This window comes from Chiloscyllium punctatum, chromosome 16, assembly GCF_047496795.1.
Source record: "Chiloscyllium punctatum isolate Juve2018m chromosome 16, sChiPun1.3, whole genome shotgun sequence".
Lineage (NCBI taxonomy): Eukaryota > Metazoa > Chordata > Chondrichthyes > Orectolobiformes > Hemiscylliidae > Chiloscyllium > Chiloscyllium punctatum.
Genome location: NC_092754.1, coordinates 19,668,972 through 19,694,137, shown reverse-complemented (window position 1 = coordinate 19,694,137; position 25,166 = coordinate 19,668,972). Strand labels below are relative to the sequence as shown.

The following is a 25,166-nucleotide window of genomic DNA, read 5'->3' as shown; positions in this document are numbered from 1 at the left end:
TTTCTTCTGCATAAAAACCCAACATTTTCCAAAGGTACCATCAGTTTGGAGAGTCACGAGACAAAACATTAACTCAGATTCCTCTCCACAGAGGCTACCAGACTGGCTGTGCTTTCAGCAATTTGTTTTTGGCCTTAGTCTTCAGGGTCATCTTCATCAAAAAGACACAGGAAATTTGATCAGCCAGACTAGGGAAATAACAAAAGGCCAGTTATAATAATTAAAGGGTTAATTATCTGATTTTTAAGCCTGTTTACTAATCCTGCATATGCAGGATATGTTTTACATGCTGCAATATTAAATTATTCCATTTGCACTTAACTAGAATCATGTAATGTAGTAAACCATTTGACCTTTGTGCATATTACCAGCCCCCAGTTAACTAAATTTTATTCTTTTTCCTTGAAAAATGACCAGATTCTGCTTTAGGTGTAGTACATGTTCTTGCAGTGCTGTTGAGAATATTTGCTCAAATGACCACATTACAGAATTTTATCTCCCAGTCACATTTTCCTTCATTTTAATTCTGGGTTAAATTTCCTCTATAAAAGATTTCCTCTATAGATCCTACATACCAAATAAAATCAGCCAAATAACAATTTTGATGCAGCACAATAGTTCTGTTGTGTCATCTTGTTATTGAAATTGTTAGAGATGCTATGCCAGCCCTCACTAACTTTCCAAATACCAAGCCACACACACCCATCACTCTTGTACTCCACTTCTACATCTCAGTCAGATTTGAAGGGGTTACCTGAAACAGTTGTGCAGGTTAGAGCCCTTACATTTCCTTAAACCTCAATTTCTAGACCCTGATCTCACTTTCATTACCTACCAACAGAAAATGACTAGAGCTCAAGTTATATACCTAACGAAATAAAGCTTAAATTTATTTGATACGATCAACTGCACAACACTGGAGAGTCCACAAACTTAAAAACTGCAGACTCAAGACAGTGATTAGGTTTTACTGCTGATATATGACAAGTCAATGATGTGATGTTAAAAAATGCTGTGAATCCTCCAGTCTGACAGCTGATCAACTTAGCAATTCAAGTTACTAAATTTGTATGCGTTGCTTTCAATTTTGTCCAATGGCATGTATAGTTTACCTTAGCTGCAAGCACTGGCCTCAGCAGCAACAGCCCAAAGAGAACAGAATGAAACATGATTCTAATGCAAGTGGCAGATAAACACAAAGACTTTTGGTAAAGCAAGTTTCACCACATTGATCCAGAGTTTAGGCAAGATGTTCAGAGCATGCCAGAAGCTCTCCAAATAGAATTAGCATTCATTTAGCAACACTTAAAGAAAACCATGCTGTGACTTGTGCATTTATAGCATAGGCCATTCAGCCTAACAGATCTTGCTCATGTTTGTTCTCCACCCAAAACCAAACCATCAACTCATTGATTTTTCAGTGTACTTATCTCAAACTCTACTGGATTGTTTTGACTTGTACTTTTGGTCCCCAGGCAACGATCTATTGAATGCAGTGACTATTGCACAAGACAAATTAAACAAAATTGAAGACCAGGCAAGTCATAAAAGCAGTGATTAAGTTTACAGCTTAGACTCAAGTCAGTAGACAAAACTTAGCAAAGTAAGCAAGCACTTGCGCAAATTAATTGAGTGGGGAGCAAAAAGCACAAAGAGTGGCAAAGAGAATTTAAAAAATACAAAATAATCAACCATGTTTTTAAAAAACCCAAAAGATTTATTTATAGTACTTAACCAGAATATACAAAGTAGTGGTCAAGCATGAACTAATGAGGTATACAAATTTAACCTTGTTCAATATGGAAAGAATGATGCTACTTAATCAAATTACTTTTTAAAACCACATACAGGGTTTTAAGCATAGGTTACAATGAGTTCAAAAAGAAATTTACAAATTGAACCTGTCAATTTTTTGCTGGAAGTTTTGTTTTTGCACCACAAACAATATCAAACAGCGACAAATTGTGGAGCTTAAAGAAAGCTAAATTTTTTTGTTACATTTTTGTATTTTTGTACAGAATAGAAGACCAGGTTTATTTGCCCCCACCCCCCTGCCCTGTTAACAAGACCTATATCTTTGGCCTTCATTGCATAAGAAGCTCTACCCTAAACACAATTTACAAAAAGAAAAAAGGGCAGTTATTTATTTTCTTGAAATAAGAACATGGTCAGTCAAATGTAAAGCATGTGCTTCTAAAATGTACAAATCCAAGTTGTAAACCCATTTCAAAACAGACCTGAAAAACATTTATTACAGCATTCAAACCCATTACAAATGTGGTTGTACAAAGACCATTAATAAATAACTTCATAAAAAACAAATATTCCCGAGAGCAATGTCTTGGACAGGTGTTACAGGAACCAGTTGTACAGTACAGTATAAAATCCACACACTGCAAATGTACATTTTTTAAAAAGCACAACCTTTACAAAGTGAACCTGACCACACCATCAAGATATAAAAATTCAAACAGAGGAATGTTTAAGCTTCTGCCTTGGGTTCTGTCGACTCTCCATTTTCTGACTTTTGTCTCTTCTTTTCAACTTCACCCTGTAAAAGAAAAAGTAGTTCAGTCAAACTATTGAGGGTGGTGACAAAAGACTCTCCTCTGGAACAATGATACTGCAGCATGTATTTCTCTGGTGAATGTGCCTCAACTTCAAAGACTTTAAAAACCTGCAAATTCACTTCATTCCCTTCAAATTTTTAAAATTCAAAAACTTGGACCTTGAACCGGTGACCATGCTTTGCAGAACCAATGACATGTCTCAAATGCCAGTAGACAAGGCATTAAGTCTGCAGGAGGAAGAGGTTTTCCATCTGATAGCACTGCCTACAGAGACCAAACTTCCCACAATTCAGTGTACAATGTTGGAGCATGCAAATGACTACACTGCTTTACTTTTAAAGTAAAAGATGAACAACACATACCTGCTCCTCAGCTGGACGCTTCACTGCATGTCCATCTGTATCTTCCTCCTCCTCAGCACCCTCTTCCTCTTCACCATCCTCTTCTTCACCTTCACCCTCAGCTGAAGATAAAACTGGCTATTTACCAAAATCTTCTATACAAAAACTCAAATCACAATGTGATCTTCCAGTGCATGATAGGATGGTATTTCAAGTAAGAATTAATCACGATCAAAATATTTCTCATATGTTAACTGCAATTAGAGTAAATTCACCTGACTTGGGAGTCAAGATAGCTCACTTGAAGTCTCATTTAAAAACATTTACCTCTTTGCAACAGTAATAGCAAAACATTTACACAAATATTCTCATGTCTCACTGCAGTATTACAAGTCTTTTATATGTTCCTCCTACTTACCATCTTCCTCTTCCTCCTCTTCCTCATCTACTTCCTCTGCATTCTCATCTGTGTGCTCATTTCCATTCTCTTCCTCCTGAAAATGCAAGCAAATCATTATGGGAAGGAAAAAAAAACAAACAACAAAGCTTGGGTATTTCAGCTGAATGCTCTTGGTCAGCCAGTCCACAGGTATCACAACTGTAAATTTCTATCCTTTCAGGAGAACCAAAAAAACTCTGTCATGAAAAGATAACTAACTGAATCCCCTGCTTACACCAATCCAACTCCCCTCCACTACTGCACCCTCCCTCTCCCACAACCCCAAATAGTGTACTCATTCAAGCTTCATACAGCTGAATTCATGTTTAGTCACACTTCAGTGTTTATGGTTAAGGATACTGTACAACATATTTCATGTTTGCATGACTGCATCAGGACAAAGAACATTTACAACACGTGGGCGTAAGCGTCAGTAATACATTCATTACATTGAATCTTCTCAGTTGACTGTACTTCGTACAAGCAGCAACTAAATTAGAACAAAAAAGTTTCCAAAAAAAAAAATCACAAAACCCCCCGATTGTGTGGACGTCGAAACTTTCGAAAACCGGAGATGTGGGAGGCATAACATTCAAACGCCCGAGGAGGGTGTGGGGTTTAGGAACAAGAAAATTCAAACTGATGAACACTTGAGTAGTTGGATTGCTTGACCAAACTGGTGCACGTTTGAAAGATTTTGATTAGCCGTCCGACGAACAAAGTTACCAGCTATGCCACATGAAACTGTGTGCCCAGTGCCACAGACGCTAATACTTACTGTCCCATTGGCAGGAGCGTCTCCGCTGCCGTTTTCTTTCTTCTCAGTCTCCTCCAGCGCCTTCTCTTTCAAGTCCTGCAAAAAGCCCCAATAAAAAAACCGCAGGTCACAAACGGTGCTTCTGGTGTGTCGCCCCGATTGCGAGGATTTCAAATGACCAGCCAACACCGAGCTAATATAAATTTAATTAAAATTATAAGTGGTGCACTTTCCTAACCGTGGTAGAAATGAGCGATCAGACGGAGACCGCGCTCCGGCAGCGGGTCGGACGCCGGGACCCAAACCCGAGCTGCAGCGGGAGGGAGAGCGCCCAGCCCCGGGGGCCACAGGAGGCGCGAGGGTAACCGCCGCTAACCCCCTCACCGCAGTAAACAAACCCCGTAAACATAGGCCGAATGTTTCTCTTTAAACTCCTGACTTCAAGCTGGATGATTTTTGAAAACATTTTTTTTGGGCCCCATAACACTTTTTTTTTGCAGAAAAACAAAGACGCGGTTGGCCCAAAACTGTACAATCGAGGTTTTAAAAAGAAAGTTGCCCCCTTTTTATTGGACCGGAACCTGCTGCTGCTGCTGCACTCGGGGCTCAGCCCGCATTCAGAGTCATGAGAGACTTGCTGCTGCACTGAGCACCAGACAGCGGTTGCACTGGTGCAGCTGCACGGGCCGCACTTGCCCCTCCCGCGCGCACTTAACGTTACCACCCCCCCCAGCCCCGCGCCACCTCGAGCCCCAGAGGGACATGCGCGTGCGCACGCCCCTCCCCCACCCACACCGCGGGGAGGAGAGGATGCAGCTAAGCCCCGCCTCCTGCCTGCCGCGCGCCCACCATCCCGTCCACCTCCCCCCCTTCCCCTCCCCCCCATGCACGCGCACCTCTCCCGCCGTTTTCTCGCTGGCGGAAAAGTCCGACCGATGTAAAGAGCGGGAAGCGGGAGCGCGCGAGCGCGAGCGCGACCCCGGAGCCGGCGGCGGTTGTTTGGTTTCATTTAAAAGAAACTGACTACAAAACAAGGCTGAGGAAAAGCAGCAACGCCCGGTGTGTGTCTCTCGCTAGTCGCCCACAACAACCCGACGGTCAGCCCGATCACCGAGCGTTTCATCTACCGATTCTGGAGGCAAGCACCTGGGAGCTCGGAGACGGATCGGATCAGATCGCGCCGGGGTCCTTCCGCTTCTCTCTTCCCCCCCCCCCCCCCATTTTGTGGAGAGCACTTCAGCGACTGAGTGCGGGGTGGGGGAAGAATGGAAAAAAGTCCCCAGGTGCCAGATCTCGTAGTCCGGGGGCGGGGGGCAATACGGGTCTCCGAGGGACACTCAGTCCCGAAGATGACGGGAAGGTCGGCTCCCGGAATATCCTGAACCCCCCCTCCCCCGGATTAAAGAGTGATCCGAAACTCCGGAGGGAGCAGAACAGTCCCCTCAGGATCGGGAACGGATGAATAAAAGGTCACCAAGTAATCGGAGACCGTCCCCGGGACCAGATGTGGGGGGTCTTTTGGCCCCCAACACACACGCGATCGGAGGATATGGGGCACCGGACTAGGGATTAAAGAGGGGAATAGGAAAACCACGGGCACCTGAGGGTGAATGGGATCCTAGAGAGTGGCCCAATGCATCGCCCCGGGGATGGGGGGAACACGACGCTGAAATGGGGTCCCGTCGGGGGTGAGAGTCCCGGGCGGTCGAGCCGAGTGATGCTGTGAGCGGGCGCGGGAACATCAGGAAACCAGCAACACCGTGATCGCCGTAAAAGCCACACCGCGGGTTTTACAACCGCGCATCGCCTCCTGAGCGACCGAACCATTGAAGAGCCCGAGTCCAAAACAAATCCTGGAGCTTTGCACCCAAAACTCCGGAGAACGAGTAAAAAGCTCGTCAATAACCAAACAAAAATCCTATCAGCGTTAAAAGTGACTCCGACAACATCCAAATCTCAACAGCTCCGATCCCGGAGCCACGCTTCACACTCACAATCTTCCATTAATAAGTTTACAACTCTAAAAAGGAATTAAAAAAAACTTAAAAACCTGAACAGATGGGTGAAGGGGGGGGGGGGGGGGGGGGAAGGAAGAGAAAGCGATATAAATTCCACAATTCCCCTTTACCGACCTCCACACCCCCCCCCTCCCAAAAAATCATCGTTAAAATTATACTCCATTCTGGGTACCAGATTATTTCACAACTAGATACCATGAGTTGTGCGCACGCTTCACACAAAGAGAAATTAGAGATAACAAAGGAAACACGAGGAAGGTTAAACATAAAAAACGAAATTTATTTTTAAGTTACACTTTTTGGTTAAAATAAATTTCTCACCTTGGGATTTACCTCTTTGGGGGCGTCCACTACGGTATCAGCCATTCTGAGTAAATTTAGAGTATATACAAAGAGTTATAGGTTTTAAAAATAGAGCAAAGGTAGGTAAAGGCTAATTTATCACTTAGGGCTGTAGATAATTCTCTCTGTGTAGTTCCCTTTGAACCTCACACGCTGTGAGAAGGAATGAGACGCCGTTCACCGTGCTCAGCCTCTTAATACCTCCGCTCCCCGGATAGGTGGTCCCGCCTTCCCCAGCTTGAATTGGTCAGTTTTGCCGTCCATCATGTTTCGATTGGAGCAATGCAAACATATCGCATGCTGATTGGTGGCCCTGCTGATTATACAAAGCGCTCCGATTGGCTTTATGCTAATTTTTATTTCCCTGTGTTCTATTCCAGTTGGCCCCGCCTCCACTGACTGTCAATCAATCGAATCAGGTAATTCCTATTGGACTGTAATTCAATAATCTCTGGCTCCTTCTCAATGACAACCCCCAAGATGTCGCTCAGTATCAGGCGCACTTGCAGTTGGAAAATGTCGCTCAGCCTGTCCATCGATTGGCGTTGGATATAGCAGCCCCGCCTACAACTCTAATAACGCTTCGACCTGTCGCCCATCTTGACAAGAAGCTGCTTTTCACTGGCGCTTCATCCGTCAGTTATTAACGCCCTTCATTATAATTGGCTCTAACGTACAGTCTCACCTTTCATTCGCATTGCCAATCCCTCAGAATGTCCCAGTTTGCTAATTAACCTGATTGGTGCCTTCTAAAAGGTCACAATTGTCACTGTCGAGAAGACTATTTTGGAGCTTCGTGTTTTGTAATTTGAATTGACATTAGAATGATTTCTTTTTCTTTCCACTAAGATGATTTATGTCGTGATGTATTTATACCGTTATGGCAAACTGAGTCAATGGTTTTTGGATGTTTGCAATTGAATAGCCAAATAATGACCTAACTAACCAAAACAGTCTGTAAATATCATGTCCATTATGTGGCATTTGTATCTCAAAATAATCTTTTACAATTAACTTTTGTCAAGAACACCAAACCACTTTTACAAAGTAAATCATTGACATTTGCAAATAATTTTCATTCGAAATGGCGACGCAAAGTGCTTAAAAATACATCTAGTTCCGGAATTTAAATTCATTCCGAACCAGGCTTCCTAAGTCACCAGAAGCGTCGCTTTGGAAATAAATTTACACTGGTTATTACTGTTAGTGTTTTTCCGGGTCTTACAATTAGTCACAATTTATTGTCAGAAATTGTTGCGGTCTGCTAACTTGTTTCCGGCTTGGAACACGTTTCAGCGCAACGGACATGGTCGTTTTTTGCCACATGTAGTCAGGTGCAATTCTCTCACCTTTCTCACTGGCGGACCGTTTCCATTTAGGAGCAAGCGATTTCGTCTCACTAGGCAAGAGCACGAAGCTATAACACAATGGAAATAAAATGTAAGCGTGCAGCGTATTTGTTCTTACCCAGTCTTAATTTGAGTTACAGTATAGTGATTTTAACAGATCCATGGCGACTTTTTTCCTCAAAATAAAGTTGACACACAATGTAGTTTTTAACCGCGTGAACCTTTGAGTGATACGACCATATTGGTCGGGACTATGCTAACTTTTTATGAGATACACTCCAGGGAATAATTTGGTATTTCAACAGCGTCAATTTCCATTTATCGCACATTGTTTCATCTTCGAAATGCTTTCACATTAAGGAAGCACTCACATTAAGTTTATTCTCTTCTCTCATATTTCCGGTAGATTCACGATACATTTTAAAGTTTATGGGTTTCTGTCGATAACTAGTTAATTGACAGGAAATCCTTGTTACCTGTTGTATCAACATGTTTTACCTGGCAATGGCTGTCTGAGCACCACCGACTTGGAATACTTTTTTTCCCGCCTTTGGCAGAGTGCCACCTATTTACTCCTGTGGAGAAGTTCCTTTTGTTTGATTGTGAACATAGTTTCTAACACTCACGCATATTGAAACTGTTGCAACACCGTCTTAAGTAGATTAGTAGTACCCGTTTCTTACTACTTTAGGAGTAAGTAGGAATCTGTAAAATTCCAAAATGCAATTTATGGTTTAATAAAAAGCTCTTTATTAGCAAAATGATTATTAATTTATTTACCTTCATGAGCCAAAAAAACATTTGCTGGGTGAGTCTATTAGATCGTGACATTCAATGCACACATTTTTTTTTCATTTGGTCACGCCGCTTAAATTGATACAATTTAACACAGAATTTGATTACAGTCCTTTGATGAAAATCAACACCCCTCTCCCATTCTACTCTAATTCATTCTTCTTTGAGATTTCGAAATTGTTGAATTCTTCCTTTCTATAATTTACTGGTTTAAACAAAACAAACTTAACGTCATCAACCACCACCTCCGATTAACGTGGTGTTCTTGCTCAGCACTAAAGCCTTGACCTTTCAACTTAGCCTTTGATTAGAAAACATTAAAAGCATATCTGAACAAAGCCATTTGAGTTTTTTTTAAAAACTACAAATCAAAAATCCTTTCTATCCAATTTTGTTTGATGGAATTAATCTATTGACGGGCTGCCTAGCTGTTATAAAGCCATACAGATTGGGAAGATCTGAGTTGCGGTCACTGGACTGTACATCAACTGACAATTAAGGCAATAATAGAAAAAATGTAGATTCGTCTTAGATTATTTTAAAATGAAACAGAATGGGCATAGTAAGGATTTTAGGCGAAAGTGAGTACTGCAGATGCTGGAAATTAGAGTCCAGAGTGTGGTGCTGGAAAAGCGCAGCAGGTCAGGCAGCATCAGGCTTACTCAATCTCCCAGCTGCCCCCAATTAGTCAGTTACTTTCTTTTTTTGTGTTGGCACGAGAATAATTATTTTGGTAAAACACTGGAGTTCCTTTTGGAGAGAAGATAAATCAGTGAGGAATTATTGTACTGAAAAATCCTATAAATCTTGCCTAGAAAAATAACACTGTACTCTTATGTTCCATCTTACACGATGAACCCTTCTCCGGTGAATAGTCGACATAACTTAACAGTAATGATTAGGAGTTCTTTTCCTACTGATAGTAGAATAGGATTCTACATTTGGTAAATTTTCATAAATGTCTATCTCATTTGAACAGCCTCAATTATCATTTGCTGCATGTTATTGTGGTATATCTCTTCATTTTTGAAACAGCCCTTGCCTTAATCCAACTCATGGAGAATTCTGCAACATTCAAACCAAGAGTGAAACCATCATCCTTATGCATTACATGTGCAATACTGTTAACTGGCCCTTATTGAACAGAGTCTGGACAGTATCAGAACAGTACCAATAAGTCATGAACAGCACACAAACTGTCCTTTACTTGGCTCTAATTAAAAATCTTACTCTGAGAGGCTATAGAATGACTGTTGTGAGAAATGGGAAAATGTCATAAGGATGCTTATTCTTTGTTAGCATGAAGGTATATTATTGGGGTAAGTATGTTTTTAATTCTGTGTTTAATTATGTCATATTTACTGAAGAAAAGAGCAAAAGAATAAGTTTGAAGGGATTCTTTTATGCCAGTGATTGTTGCGAAATAAGAAACCTGACTGGAAACAACAGTGGAAGTAGAATCCACTTTGAAAAAGTAAGTGAATAAATATTTTTGCAAAAGAGCAAATTGAAAGGGTATGGGGAAAGGAATAGGATGTAGGACTAAATAACTCTTTCAAAGACCAGACACAGGTGTGATGGCCTGAATAGTCTCCTTCTGTACAGTAATTTCTATAACTTGTGAGTGCTTGATTTTAAAATTAAGCACTTGAAATCGGAAGTATTTCACCCCTCCATTCAGTCCACACTAATGTGCCTTATCTTTATGAGTATTGGCATGTGAGTTTCCTCCACAGACCAGAGGGTTACAGGTTTGATCACTGGTCTGGTGTCTGATCTCAGCTAGGAAACAGGTTGGAACTTTGTAGTTAACTTCAATATCCTGGTTAGGGAGCAGAAACGTTAGCCTTTCTTGAATGCTTTGTAATGCTCCTTACTGAACTATGTGTAGTGTTTGTAATGAGGTAAGCCAGGTGAACCTCAGAATATGAGTTCCTTGATTGGGGGTGTTAATCTGGCCCAATCAGAGAGCCCTACTGACAGATAAGAACAGGCATGTCTGAGAGCTGGCTCTGAAGGAGCTGGATCAGTGGTTAAGGACTCTCCATTTTGTATTAAGGAGGGTGGGGGACTGAATTCTGTTTTAAAAAAGAACAGGCATGTAAAAATCCTGTTCACTCTGTTAGTTGGCTCTTGGGGCGCTGGATCAGTATTAAGGACTTATCATGTGTAAATAAAGGGTGACTTGGTGATAGGACACCAACCCCTGTGGAGTTATTTCACTATGCATATCTGTATTTGAGCATAGGTTTGGAGAGATTATTTTAGAATTGGGTTTAAATGTGATGTCTTCTGAAGTTAAATAGCCTGTCAACAAAATGGCAATTAACAACATAGTGAGGTTGTATTTTAGTACTTTCTGGAGAAATGAAAGTGAGTAAAATGTTTGAAAGTAAATAAAACCAAAAATTTCAAAGTATGAATGCTGTTACTGTCAAACCCCAAGTTAGTAAAGAGTTGTTTGCAGCATGTGGTAAAATGATTCATTTTCAGGTGGAGACTGATTGAGCCAAGTTACATAGAGGTCAAATGCAAAACGTCAATGCACTAAATGGGAATAAGTACGTATTTCATTGTACTGTATGGAAATTGAACTAAAGCTGATCTGGAGAAAATGTTTATTCTAACACTGTTCAAAACTTGAATGGTGTTGTTCAACTTGCAGGATATGTAGACTTTGGCTAATTGCAGACTTAGTTGTGTCTCAGTTAATATTTGGAAGACTGTCCATTGTTTCTTTTTCCCATGCCCACTATTACATTGCTTCTTTAAATCTGTAAACCTTTAAGTCCTAGTTGTCTTTACTAGATGATAAACAGACAATCGTAGATATGGAACTTAGTTCCCTGTTTTGTATTACATGCTTAATGTTTGCAGTCTGAGGATTGTACAAATATAGTCCAGCCAAGCTTCTCCAGAAGGCAAACCAATGAGAACATGGAAACCACACACAGAGACCCTGAACAGGAGGATTAAAAAACAGTTCAAGTTCAGGCCATACACTTCAGTTCTCTATTTCTTGCATTGATTGTTCTTTTTCAAAGGGTTCAAAATGATCTTATTGCCTAATTTTGCATCCTGATTTAATCATTATTCCCTGTAATTAACAGTGTTTAGATCCTCTAAATATGCAGAAACATTATGTAATTTTCTCTTGCTAATGTTGCTCCCTGCTTAAGGCTTGGCCTGTGACCTGGAAGCAATACAGTAGGGGGCATTTGTAATTTCTGTGAAAGCTCTTTAGAATCTGTGATTGCTTTTCAGAAATTTTCAGAAGGACCTTTGAGAATTTGTATCAGTTGTAAAGAGATCAATTTTTTTTAGGTGCTAGGAAGTACTGGTGCATTTGACCTGAATATCCCATAAGAAGAAATTTAAGAATGAGATCATATGGCTAGCAGGCACAAGAAAGAGTTAGAGAGACAAACAAATGCTACAATCAAATCAGTGGGAGGGTGAAGATGATTAACACAGCTGTAAACAAAAAGAATGTAATCATGCTCAGAAAGAAGAACACAGAATTCATGAGGGCAAAGCTTGACAAAAAGATTGATTTTCTATCTAGCTGTATAAAGAAAAATAGAATTCTGGAAGAATTCTTGAAAGGGTTCAGAAAAGATTTACAAGGGTGTTGCCAGGGTTGTAGGATTTGAGCAACAGGGAGAGGCTGAATGGGCTGGGGCTGTTTTCCCTGGGGTATTGGAGGCTGAGGGGTGAACTTATAGAGGTTTATAAAATCATGAGGGGTATGGATAGGATAAATAGACAAGTATTTTTCCTTGAGTGGGGGAGTCCAGAACTAGAGGGCACAGGTTTATGATGAGAGGGAAATGATAAAAAAAAGGACCTTAGAGGCAACATTTTCACGCAAAGGGTGATGCATGTATGTAATGAACTACCAGAGGAATGGTGGAAGCTGATACAATTACAGCATTTAAAAGGCATCTGGATGGGTATATGAATAGGAAGGGTTTAGAGGGATATGGGCCAAGTGCTGCCAAATGGGAATATATTAGGTTAGGATATCTGGTTGGCATGGACAAGTTAGACTGAAGGGTCTGTTTCCATACTGTACCTTCATGCTGTACATTTCTATGACCCTTGAGGATGTGATGTAACAGCAAGCTAAAAGAGGTTGAATCCTAAAAAGTGGTGAAAAAAACTTAAGCATGTGGAAAAAAAACTTGAGAGTTTGTGTCAGAGGTCGGTCAGTTGAATGGAACTCTGGATAGCTATGTCATCAGGACTATTGTGACCTGAGACAATGAGAGTTCATAGAAGTGTGTCTTAAAATGATAATTGTGCCTGTGAAACTCAGAGGTGAAAGTTATTGTTAAGTAGGATCCTGACCTACCCTGTGTGAATATTGAATAACAAATTGTGGAATTTTATAGCTATTTAGTGCCAAATGTCTGCAAGATGTGATGCAGATGCTTATGGTTGTATAAGGTATATTTTTAAATTGACTAGTTAAAGTGAATTTTATATTTTTGATTGAAATAGCATTTGTTGGTTAATTCATTGTTAGTTGTAGCTTCTGATTCCTGGAAAAATTATAAAGTTAGATCCTGCTTGAAATTTCTTCATTTGGGTATCATTCAGTAAATTTCAGTTATTTTATGGAGATTGTAACAAATGTAAGATAAAGCATAAAAGGCACGCATTTGCAGAAGACAGGTGTATAATTCAATTGAGAATCTGGATAAATGTAACAAGTTCAAAGGGTAGGTAAGTGAAAAAATGAAAAAGAGTAGCAGAGACAGTATGAGGGGAGGCTAAGCAGCCAATATAAAAGGGATTTAGAAAGTCTACTTTAAGCATATAAATAGCAACATAGTGACAAAAAAGAGTGGGGTGGATTAGGTTTCAAAAAAGGGTATTCATGCCTGAAGTTAGGGGGGCATGGTTGAGACACTAAATAAGCACTTAATATCCCTGCCCTTGATAAAGACAGATGCAGCCCCACTCACATTGAAAGATGAGGCTATTGAGACATTGGATGGACAAAATTCTAATAAATAGAAGGGCTTGTATAGGTTGTCTGGGCTTAAGGTTGACAAGAAACTAGGACTGGATGAAAAGTATAAGGGAGCGAATGGTGGAAATTATGGAGGCACTGGCTATAATGGTCTAAATCCTCCTTTGTGGTGCCAGGGGACTGACAAATTAACAAATGGCAAATGTTACACTTTTCTTCAAAACGGATGCAAGAATAAATTCAACTACAGACTAGTCAATTTAACATTGCTGGTAGGAAGGGATTTGTCAATGACAATTTGGGACAAAATTAATAGTCAGTTGAACAAATGTGGATTTATTAGGGGCAAATCATATCTAACTTACTCACTTGAGGTCTTTTTGATGAAGTTACAGAGAGGTTTGACATGAACTTCCAGATAATGTGCCATATAACAAGCTTGTCATAAAGTCATAGTCATACAGCACCAAAGCCCATGAAGTAAAAGGACCGGTGGTAACATGGGTACAAAGTTGGTCGACTGTCAGGAAGTAGAGTAATGGTGAATGAATATTTCCTGGACTGGAACAAGATATATAGTGTGGTTCATAATGGATTTGTGTATGGTTCGCTGTTTTTCTTGATCTGTATTAATGAGGGCACAATACCAAAATTTGTGAATGAGTCAAAAAATTGACAATATTGTGAACTGTGAGGAGGATATTGATAAATTTCAGGAGGACTTAGATGAGTCGCTGGTGGATCAGTAGGAGACTGAATTTGGTGCAGAGAAATGTGAAGTGATTCGTTTTGATGGGAAGAACGAGGAGAGACAATATAAAATGAAAGGTGTAATTCTAAAAAGGGTGCAAGAGCAGAGGGACCTTGGTGTATCATTGCTCATTAAAGATAGCTGTGCAGGTTTAAAAACCCAGTTAATAAACCATAAGACATCTTGGACTTTATAGATATGAGCATTGAGTACAAAACAAAGTTATGCGGAACCTGTATAAAATGTTGGTTCTGCCTTAGTTGGTGAGAGAAGAAAGATTTAAAAGGGACCTGAGGGGCAACTTTTTCATGCAGATAGTGGTTCATATGTGGAATGGCCAGAGGAAGTTGTATATACAGTACAGTTACAACATTAAAAGACATTTGGACAGGTACATGAATTGGAAGGATTTAGAAGGATATGGGCCAAATATAGGCAAATGGGAATTTGGGAAATTTGGTCAGCATTGACAAGTTGAACTGAAGGGCCTGTTTGCGTGCTGTATGACTTTATGAAGTATTGTTTCCAATTCTGGGACCACCGAAGGATGTGAAGGTGTTTATTGTAAGGGCCACAGAGTGTAATAGTATGGAAGTTTATGACAATCTTTCAGGCTATTGCTGAGACTACACTTGAACTACTGCAGGCAGTTTTGTTTCCTTATTTAAAGAAACTTACACTTGCATTGGAAGCAACTCAGCCATAGTTCACAAGCTTGATTCCTGGGTGGAAGGCATTGTCTTATAAGGAATGATTAAGCAAATTAAGCATTACTCACTGGAGTTTGAAGAATGAAAGGTGATCTTTTTGAAACATGCCACCTGAATTTTCCATTTGGAATTAAAATATATGGAAAGTATCTCAGATGGCATCATATTTACAATGGGAAGTTTTCTTGTGAAAATCATCCCCTCTTCAGCTCATTTCATGTGCAAGTTGGTTCTATAGTGAATTTAAATGGGGAATTGCTGCCATCAACACTTTCCACCATCAAATGTTCTGGCACCAAATTTAAAGGTCACCTGGGCAGTCTCTCACTTGATGCAATCTAGGATCGTCACAGGAGTCTGTAATCATTGTTGCCACCCATCCTCAAAGATGTCTGCCAAGCATCAAAAAGTGATTGCCAACTTTGATTTACCATATTGGAGCATTTGCTTTAGGCCAACCAGATAAAAAGGAAGGTCCTCTTCCCCATCTGACAGGAGGAAATGCCCTCTCATCAGACCCAGACAGCCTTTGCTTCGGGGGCCTCTAATACGCATCAGTGAAGCAGGACTTAGTTCAGAAAGGCAATGAAAGATCTTGTGCACTCTGCAAAATTGTGTCACCCTCTTCTCTCTGCAACCTCGTACACATAGGGCTATCACTGTAAAACTGCCACTATACAGCCATGGCACATAGTCAAGCCTACTTCACCATAACATGAATGATATACAATCACATGCACCTTATGTTGACAATCTTCTACCACTTCTCTGGCAATGAGCTTTCCTCAATGACTCAATTACTGAAGATAGCTCATCACCTGGCTGGACTTTGCATGCTTATCAATTGTTCATTGTATTCACACAGCCTATTTCTTTCCCTCATTGCAGGAAAAGGCAGCACACAAATATGAGGAGAGGACCAAAACTGGAGACGACATTCGTGATGTCCATGCCTTCACTACATACAAGAAAGATGCATTCCAACTGGCAGGTAAGGACCAAGACTGGTCCTCACCAACAGAAACATCAGCATGGGAGAATCCAGTAGGCAACATTGCCGTGTACTCTTTTCAAACATGCTGCCACTCTCAGTCTTTCCTTGAGGGAAGGGTATGTGCTTCTTTACCAACTAATTCTTTTTCTTCTCTTCCACAGAGACAGAGGTCAACAGATTGTCAAATAGTAAAGGTCCAAGAGCTCTCTAGAACAAAAGTAAAGCCTATGACACCTTAAACAACACCCGCTGCAAGGCTTTCACTTGCACATTCCATCATCACAGAGACTATCACCTTAATGGGTTCCCTAGTTAGAATAAATGTGGGGACACACTCTGATGAACCATTCCCATCACCTCTGACAATCAGAGGACTATCAAAGAACAGGCTGAGCCCAATGCAGAAGCCTCAAACCTAACATGTTCAATCTGCAGAGACAGACATGGAAACTTAGGCAGGAATGCAGAGGTCTTCGCTCAACAAGAACTAAAGGTGAAGCAGTCCATTCATCTTCTGTCTGCTGTGGTAGCTCTGGGATCACATTGGAGACTGGTATCCAGCAAAATGCTCAGAGACAGCTGAATTTGCTGTCAGACTTACAGTATATTGCTCTAGCCATGGGTGCTTAGCATCAGATTAGATTATTAGATTAGATTACCTACAGTGTGGAAACAGGCCCTTCAGCCCAACATGTCCACACCGCCCCGCCAAAGCGTAACCCACCCATACCCCTACATCTACATCTACATCTACCCCTTACCTAACACTACGGGCAATTTAGCATGGCCAATTCACCTGACCTGCACATCTTTGGACTGTGGGAGGAAACCGGAGCACCCGGAGGAAACCCACGCAGACACGGGGAGAACGTGCAAACTCCACACAGTCAGTCGCCTGAGGCGGGAATTGAACCCGGGTCTCCGGCGCTGTGAGGCAGCAGTGCTAACCACTGTGCCACCGTGCCGCCCAATGGTAAGGCTGCCTGGGAACAAGGCACCTCAACCTCACTGTAGGTGGCCTCTTCTTCTCAAGGCAATGGGTGATGCCAACAAGCACACACAGGGAACAGGAATGACAGACAAGCATCCTGGGAATTTTATCTCAGGGCATTCCAAAGATACTCTGCCCCCCATCTCTCCTATTGTCCTATTGCCTGCAACAGATCAGGCCAAGGAAGGTATACCTACATCTGTACAGGAGACTGTCATCTGCCTGGGGCTCACCTGCCAAAGTCTTCACAATTACCAGGCTGTATCAGTCAGTGGGTACTTGAGCTGCAGATATCAGGCCCAGATATAGACAAAGTGGTAGTCTAAGGAAGAATAGATCTTTTTGAGCACACCTCAGGCCACATGTACTAATTTAATGTAAAAATAATGCATGCAAATGCATATGCACCTTCATTGTTCCATTATTTCATGTAATTTCATTTCTCCACTATGAATTGACAGGTTTTCTGAAATGAAAGCATTGCAATGGGGTTACTCATAAGGTTGCAGATTGCTCACAATGCCCTCTGATGGCAATGTGAACCTAACCAATCAAATTAATAATTAGTTAAGCATTAGCAAACAGGGCATCAGTGACCTCTTGGATAAATTTTAGTGAATAATTATGAGATTTCATTGAGATTCCCCAGTAGCTCCCTAAAATGATCAACTGATATAGGAATTCACAACTGCTCTCACTTTCAAGTCAACTGGGATGGGATACCCTTTTTGTCTGGCATGTTCCATGTATTTGTCCAGTAGCTGACAGATGTAGGAGACAACTTCCCAGGATTTCTTAAAATGCTTCAAAAGGCTTCAATGCTCACAATCTGTCATTTGCAGATGGCTATATTGAATCTTGTAGACCCTATTTCAGAACAATGCTCTCTGTCTCCATTAGCCTTCTTCAGCAGGCTGTTGTGCCTCTGCAGGCTGGTCCACATCTGGTGCCAGTTTCTGCTGCTGTTTCTCTTGCTCTTGTTGCTGGTTTAGCAGTCAACACATGCAATTTGTTCTGAGTAGACCTGTTCAGGGTTGACCTGTGCCATCTTGGTGTTGTTTTCAGGAGATTTGAGGAAACTATAAATATCATTTCGTTAGTCATGCTTCTCTCTGACCCTATGCCTATGAGAGTCCGTCACTTTGCAGTGTTTCTCACGTGCCTCTTCTCTAACCATCATGTAATCCACGGGATGCTGCATTATGTTTGTCTTTAAGGACAGATTTTTGTGAACATCATGACATTCACTTTTAGGTAGTGTGCATTATACAGGAAACTGAACGCATGACAGTACACCTTTAATGAGGTTGAAGCAAGACCTGTCAAATGTGTCATTGGTATGATGACATTGCCAGCATCAACCACATCCCTCCAACCCCAAGTTTTGCCAATTTTCTGCTTGTCTAGCTGTGGTATCAGCCTGGATTCCAGAATACATGTTGTTGGTGGTGGTTGCCTTGTGCCAACAGGGTAGCTTTATATTGCAGTTGTCTCCCTGACTACATGTACACAGTGTACTTGAGAGATCATAAGGGGGCAATCTGTTTTAAATGTACTCTGCATCCTTAACTTCAAAAGATCATGTGGTCATGCGATTATATGAGTATGGTTGATATGCTGGTACTATAGCAATTGAGGGCAGCTGTATCTGACTATCCACTGGACTCCTGATTGAAAGGGGCCCCTTTAGTTGGTCTAAACATGCAATTCCACCATATAAACATTTCTCCCATTTTGGCTGCAGTCAATTCTACTTTGTTAGTGACATGCAGTAAGTTTGATACCTTTTCAGGAAGGTGAAATTCAGCTTGCTCATTGGGCAGTTCAAGTATCAAACACTAAACCCTCCCCTACCCCCCAGCACCCACCCACCCACCCACCCATTCACTTGACATATCACCTCCTTCCCATTCTGTACCATCCTACTTGGTTCACCATCCCTGTTGCCAATATAACTCTCCATCCTCTCTTTATTGTGCTGGCAATCATTGTCAGCACTGAAGTTTCCGACCTTCCTCCATAGCTCCTGGACATAGAGATCTCATTGGCTCTCTCTTGATAGAAGCCATTTATACCTTGGCGTTCCTTAATTCACCCCTGACCTTCCAAATCCCTGGCAACATCATACATCTTCCCTCCATCCTTATGACTGCTTTCCCTCACTGCAGCATCCTAGTAGACCTGGCTCCAGACAACAGCTGGCTTCATTGTGAACAACACCACAGATAGACCTTCACTATCCTAGCCTTATCTAGAAATCAAGAACACACAGCCACACTGGAGTCTAGCCCCACACTAACATAAGCACAACTTCCTCACTGTAATCCAGAGTGACTGCATCATCCCCTTTCCCCCCTCACTGCGTTTATAGCTCCCTATTTACTGCTATTGTCACTCCATGCTGTTTAGTTATGAGCAACCCTTTGTGATGTACATGAAAACCCAATCTTCAGACATGAGATGTTAGATTAGATTAGATTCGCTACAGTGTAGAAACAGGCCCTTCGGCGCAACTAGTCCACACTGACCCTCCGAAGAGCAACCTACCCAGACCTATTGCCCTACATTTATCCTTGTCTAATGCACCTAACAGTACGGGCAATTTAGCATAGCCAATTCACTGAACCTGCACATCTTTGGACTGTGGGAGGAAACTGGAGCACCCGGAGGAAACCCATGCAGACACGGGAAGAATGTGCAAACTCCACTCAGACAGTTGCCCGAAGCAGGAATTGAACCTGGATCCCTGGTGCTGTGAGGCAACAGTGCTAACCACTGAGCCACCGTGTCGCCCTTACCATTTGCCATGTATGCAAAAGCTTGCCCTTGAGCCCCACTTGCTATATATCATTTGGGCTTGGAATTGGACCAGGGAGACAATGTACTTGGGTCCACAAGAAGGTTTCAACTTTACTTGGAGAAGTGACAGTACAAATGAATTTCAGTATCATATAAAACCATATTACTTTAAGGATAAAGCAACAAATATTACCCTGATGTGGGTGAGGAAGTGCTACTCGCCAAATACATGCCTGTGTTTTTGCTGGTGGGTCTTTGAAGTCTCTCAATTAAATAGAAGTTAATGGTGACAACAAAATTAATTCCAGGAAATTATAACAAATGCATGCAAATGGATTTCTCACTACCTGTAGACAATATTCTTGACCCACCACTGAACTTAAACCACTGAAGTAAATTTTGGCCTCTCATACATTATATTCACCTGCCTACCATTTTGTTTACCATGACAAGGACTGGAAAATCCTGCTATGGGAATTTGACAAGGTAAGACAATGGGTATTTCCTCTCATGATTGAAATCTAGAACAGAGAACACAATAGAATAAAAGGGGTCTCCCACTTAAGATAGAGGTGAAGAGGAATTTCATTTATCACAGGCTTGTTAGTTTTCAAATTCATTTCTACAGAGGGCAGTATAGGCTGGTAATTTACTATTTTTGAAGGCTGAGTTACACAGATTTTGATTGATAAGGACTTCAAAAGGTTTAAGCAAACAGGTAGTGAAGTGGAGTTAAGGCCAGAATCAGAGTTGCTTTAGAGCACAGAAGGCTGAGAGGGGATGAGATTGAGGTGTATAAGTTTATAAAGGGGCATGGACAGGGGGATAGGAAGCAGTTGTTCCCCTTAGTTGAAGGGTCACTAACAAGAGAGCATTATTTTAAGGTGAAATGCAGGAGGCTTAGAGGGGATTGGAAGAAAAATATTTTCACTAAAAAGATGGTGGGATTCTGGTATGCGCTGCCTGGCGGGGTAGTTGAGGTGGGAAACCTCACAATCTTTAAAAAATATAATTGGATGAGCACTTGAAGTGTCATGACATTTAAGGCTATTGCCCAAGTGCTGGATAGGAGGATTCATGTGGATCTAGAGTAATTTTTTAATGATGGACTCTTCTGTACCGTATTGTTCAGATTAGCTGTCATCTCATTGAATGGCAGAGAAGGCTTGATGGGCTCAATGGCCTACTCCTACTCCTTTGATCTTTTTAGAGAGGGTGCAAAAAAGATTCGTGAAAATGGTTCCATGGATGACCTACATCAGTTCCTTCGACAGACTAGAGAAACTGGTACTGTTCTCCTCGAAGAATGGATTAGGAAAATAGTTGTTAGGCTTTCAAAGTAATCTGGATAGAATAGATAGAGAGAAACCATTTTGTGATTGGTGGATGGGGTGAGAATTCGAAGATAACAAGTTAAAGTAATTGTTTCTTTTGCCAATGAAGTTATGTACATGGTTAGGATCTGTAATGCACCGGTTGGATGGGGCTGAGTTGTGGCAGCATCAATTAAAGCCTTTAAAATGGAAATAGATAATTATCTGAAGAAAAATTGTTGCAGGTGTAAGGGGAAAACATGGATTTGTGGGACAAGGTAATTGGCTTTTCCAGAGAGCTAACATGGACATAACAGGATCTGTGCTGTAACCATTAATTATAAATGAAACTTCATCCTCTCCAAATAATGTAAGCAATAAAAGTATCTGAAAGAAAGAAAGACTTGCATTTATGTTGCATTTTTCATGACCACTGGATGTTTCAAATTGCTTCACAGACAATGAAGAATGTTTGGAGTGCAATCACTATTATACAGGAAATCTGGCAGCCAATTTGTTACATAGCAAACTTCCATGAACAGCAATGTGTTAATAAAATAGAAGATGCTAGAAGTAGTCAGCAGGCCTGAAGCATTAACTCGTTTTCTCTATCAACAGATACTGCCAAACCTGCTGAGTATTTCCAGAAATGTCTGTTTTTGTTTCAGATTTCCAGCATCCATTGTACTTTGCTTTTGTTTTAAGTCATGCAATGATGGCCAGATAATCTGTTCATTTGAAATGTTGATTGAGGGGTAAATATTATCCAGGACATCAAGGAGCACATCCCTGCCGTTGTTCAAGATATGTGCCATGGGATCTTTTACAGTAACTTGAGTAGATGGGACTCAGTGTAATTTCTCACCCGAGTGGCTGCTTTTCTGACAATTCAGCCTTTATTCTGCACTCAAATGCGAGAGTGGAACTTGAATCTGGAACTTTGTGACTGAAATCAGACTGTTACGGATGAATCCATGGCTGATACACCCTCTCTCCAACATTCAATACGATCACAGCAACTTCAATTGTACTTTTCTGTGGATCCTTATATTGCTTCTTGTCATTTTGGATATAATACAACCAGTGAGATATTAACTACTCAGTCTTGCATTTTATTTCACAACCTAGTACCATCTATTCGCCCCTTATGTCCATCCAACAGATATTTTTAATCCACCTGTTCAGACATGTTATGACACACCTCTAGTGGCGGTGGGATGTGAACCAGGATCTACTAGCTCAGAGGTAGGGGCAGCACAAAAGCCCAAATATCTACCCAGTGAAGATATTTTCAATGAACCTATTCAGAGGTGTTTTGGCACACCTCCGAAAAAGATGGGACTTGACAGCACTACCACAATACCACAAAGCCCCATCTGTCTACCCAGTTTTTTTGTGTATATCTACTCAGTCAATGAATTCATTAATCCTAATCAGCTGCTTAACTACTTGCTTTATTAACAGATTTCTCTATTCTCTTCAAATAAAAATCTTTGAAAACATATAGAAAATTCTTGACCAAAACTAATGAAAAGTAAGTACGATTTTTTTCACATTCTATAATGTTACCTTGGAGTACAAACAGTAACAGAGAACAAAGAAAATTTACAGCCCAGGAGCAAGGTCTTCGGCCCTCCAAGCCTGAGCCAATCCAAATCTACTGTCTAAACCTGTCGCCCACTTCCTAAGCATCTGTATCCTTCTGCTCCCCATCTACTCATGCATCTGTCCAGACACATCTTAAATGAATCTACCGTGCCTGCCTCTACCACCTCTTCTGGCAATGCGTTCCAGATGCCCACCACCCTCTGTGTGAAGTACGTGCCGCGTGTATCCCCCTTAAACTTTCCAACTCTCACCTTGAAAGCATGACCTCTCATTATTGAATCCTTCACCCTGGGAAGAAGCTTGTCTCTATCCACCCTGTCTATACCCTTCATGATTTTGTAAACCTCAATCAGGTCCCCCCCTCAATCTCCTTTTTTCTAATGAAAACAAACCTAACCTACTCAACCTCTCTTCATAGCTAGCACCTTCCATACCAGGCAACATCCTCGTAAACCTTCTCTGCACTCTCTCCAAAGCATCCACATCCTTTTGGTAATGTGGCGATCAGAACTGTACACAGTATTCTAAATGTGGCCAAACCAATGTCTTGTACAATTTTAACATGACTTGCCAGCTCTTATACTCAATACCCTGTCCAATGAAGGCAAGCATACCATATACCTTGACCACTCTATCCACTGTACAGCCATCTTCACTCCCAGGTCTCTCTGCCCATCAACCTTACCCTTCCGTTCATTGTATAACTCACTCTAGAATTAGTCTTGCCTAAATGCATCACCTCACATTTGTCTGGATTGAAATCCATCTGCCACTTTTCAGCCTAACTCTCCAGTCTATCTATATCCTCCTGTATTCTTTGACAGTCCCTTATGTTTTCTGCTACTCCATCAATGTTCGTGTCATCTGCAAACTTGCTGATCATACCAACGGTGCCCTCTTCCAGATCACTTATGTATATTACAAACAACAGTGGCCCCAATACTGACCCCTGTGGAATACCACTGTCACCTTTCTCCATTTCGAGAAACTCCCTTCAACTACTACTGTCTGTCTCCTGTTGCTCAACCAGTACTTTATCCACCTAGCTAGCATACCCGTACTCCATGTGACTTCATTAGTCTACCATGGGGAACCTGATCAAACACCTTACTAAAGTCCATGTCTATGACATCAACAGCCCTTCCTTCATCTATCAACTTGGTCACTTCCTCAAAGAACTCTATTAAGATTTTGAGGCACGATCTCCCCCACACAAAACCATGTTGCCTATCATTGATAAGCCCATTCTTTTCTAAATATAAATAGATCCTATCTCTCAGTACCCTCTCCAGTAACAAAATAAATATTTTTAATATTTCATAATATATTCAATCTCCCAAATTCTCCTTTCTTCCTTTGAACAACAAAAACGTTAGAATATTTAATCACAATGTAATCCAAGCAAGAATTATGTTTTTAAAAAACATCCTCATACAGTGGAGGATCTCCAATCTTTGAGGATCATCCTTCAATCCTTCAAAGATCATCAATCTTTGAGGATCATCCTTCTTTGAGGATCTCCAATAATTTATTGAAGTAAGTACATTCCTTTTGAGAAAGTCTAACAACTAGTGACTTTTGTCAATCCACTTTGGTTTGGAAATCTCTTTACTTTTTAACATTCTCTTTATGCTGACAAAGTCAATCCTTAAAGTTGTTTCTCTGATACCTTTTGTTGGAGCTGCATTGTCCTCAAGAACAGATATCCACATAACATTCCATAAACAAACATTTCTTGGATTTTCCTTTTGTTACCTTTGTATCTTTAGCTTCTACTAGCACCAATTTGTCAAGCAAAAATGTACTGTTCACTTTTTTATTTTCTTGGCTTCCCAGGTCAGATAACTTTATTTATTCACATGAAGATAATGATAAACCATGTCATAGTTGGAATAGCTATAAAGAAAATTGATATGCAAAGCATTATCACTAAAAGTTTCATATCTTTTGGTCACCCAAGACTGTGCATTCTGCTGAATTGAATTTCTTTAATACTTTAATTGCTCTCAGGACTTCCTCAACAATTGCAAGTATCATCATAGTACCCAGTTCCTACATGTCATAACTGTCATTGAGTCTGGTTTGGCTGCACAAATAGTTTATCTGTTCAGACAAATTTCTTAATTGGTTTGTTTCTTCCTTGGATGCAAACATTTGTTTCTGAGGGGGCTTGGTCAGATCTATCAGAATGTGATTAACATTTTTCAAACAAAACTGTTGATCAAAAGTCACTGCTGATTTTTTTTTTCTCTCTGCTTGATGTCTAATCCTTTATATCTAAAGGCCCCCAAAGCCTAACTTCAAATTTTAAATTCACTTATTTCATTTATCACACATTGCTCAAATTCCGTAAAACTTCCCCACAGAAAATTATGAATTGAATCATGAAAATGCCTGCTAGTCTCTCCCTA

General features: G+C 40.9%; 1 protein-coding gene and 1 long non-coding RNA gene across 5 annotated transcripts; one reads left to right on the top strand and one right to left on the bottom strand.

Annotated features, from left to right (window-relative positions):
• Nucleotides 1–1,696: 1,696 nt before the first annotated feature.
• LOC140487018 (uncharacterized) lies at nucleotides 1,697–6,643 on the bottom strand. Of its 2 annotated transcripts, none has more exons than XM_072586384.1 (5): nucleotides 6,447–6,643; nucleotides 4,129–4,203; nucleotides 3,330–3,405; nucleotides 2,933–3,033; nucleotides 1,697–2,551 (listed from the first exon to the last, which is right to left on the bottom strand). In XM_072586384.1, the coding sequence occupies exons 1-5, from the start codon at nucleotides 6,489–6,491 to the stop codon at nucleotides 2,483–2,485; spliced, it is 366 nt and encodes a 121-aa protein (XP_072442485.1). In that variant the 5' UTR covers nucleotides 6,492–6,643; the 3' UTR covers nucleotides 1,697–2,482. The 2 variants fall into 2 exon arrangements, with proteins under 2 accessions (XP_072442485.1, XP_072442486.1); XM_072586385.1 differs by having other exon boundaries at nucleotides 6,459–6,643.
• LOC140487019 (uncharacterized) lies at nucleotides 5,003–22,225 on the top strand. 3 transcript variants are annotated; one of them, XR_011962697.1, is made up of 4 exons: nucleotides 5,003–5,245; nucleotides 6,848–6,886; nucleotides 15,939–16,041; nucleotides 16,206–22,225. It is a non-coding gene; the product is annotated as an uncharacterized lncRNA (long non-coding RNA). The 3 variants fall into 3 exon arrangements; XR_011962696.1 differs by having other exon boundaries at nucleotides 15,939–16,094; XR_011962695.1 differs by having other exon boundaries at nucleotides 6,848–7,907; nucleotides 15,939–22,225.
• Nucleotides 22,226–25,166: the final 2,941 nt, after the last annotated feature.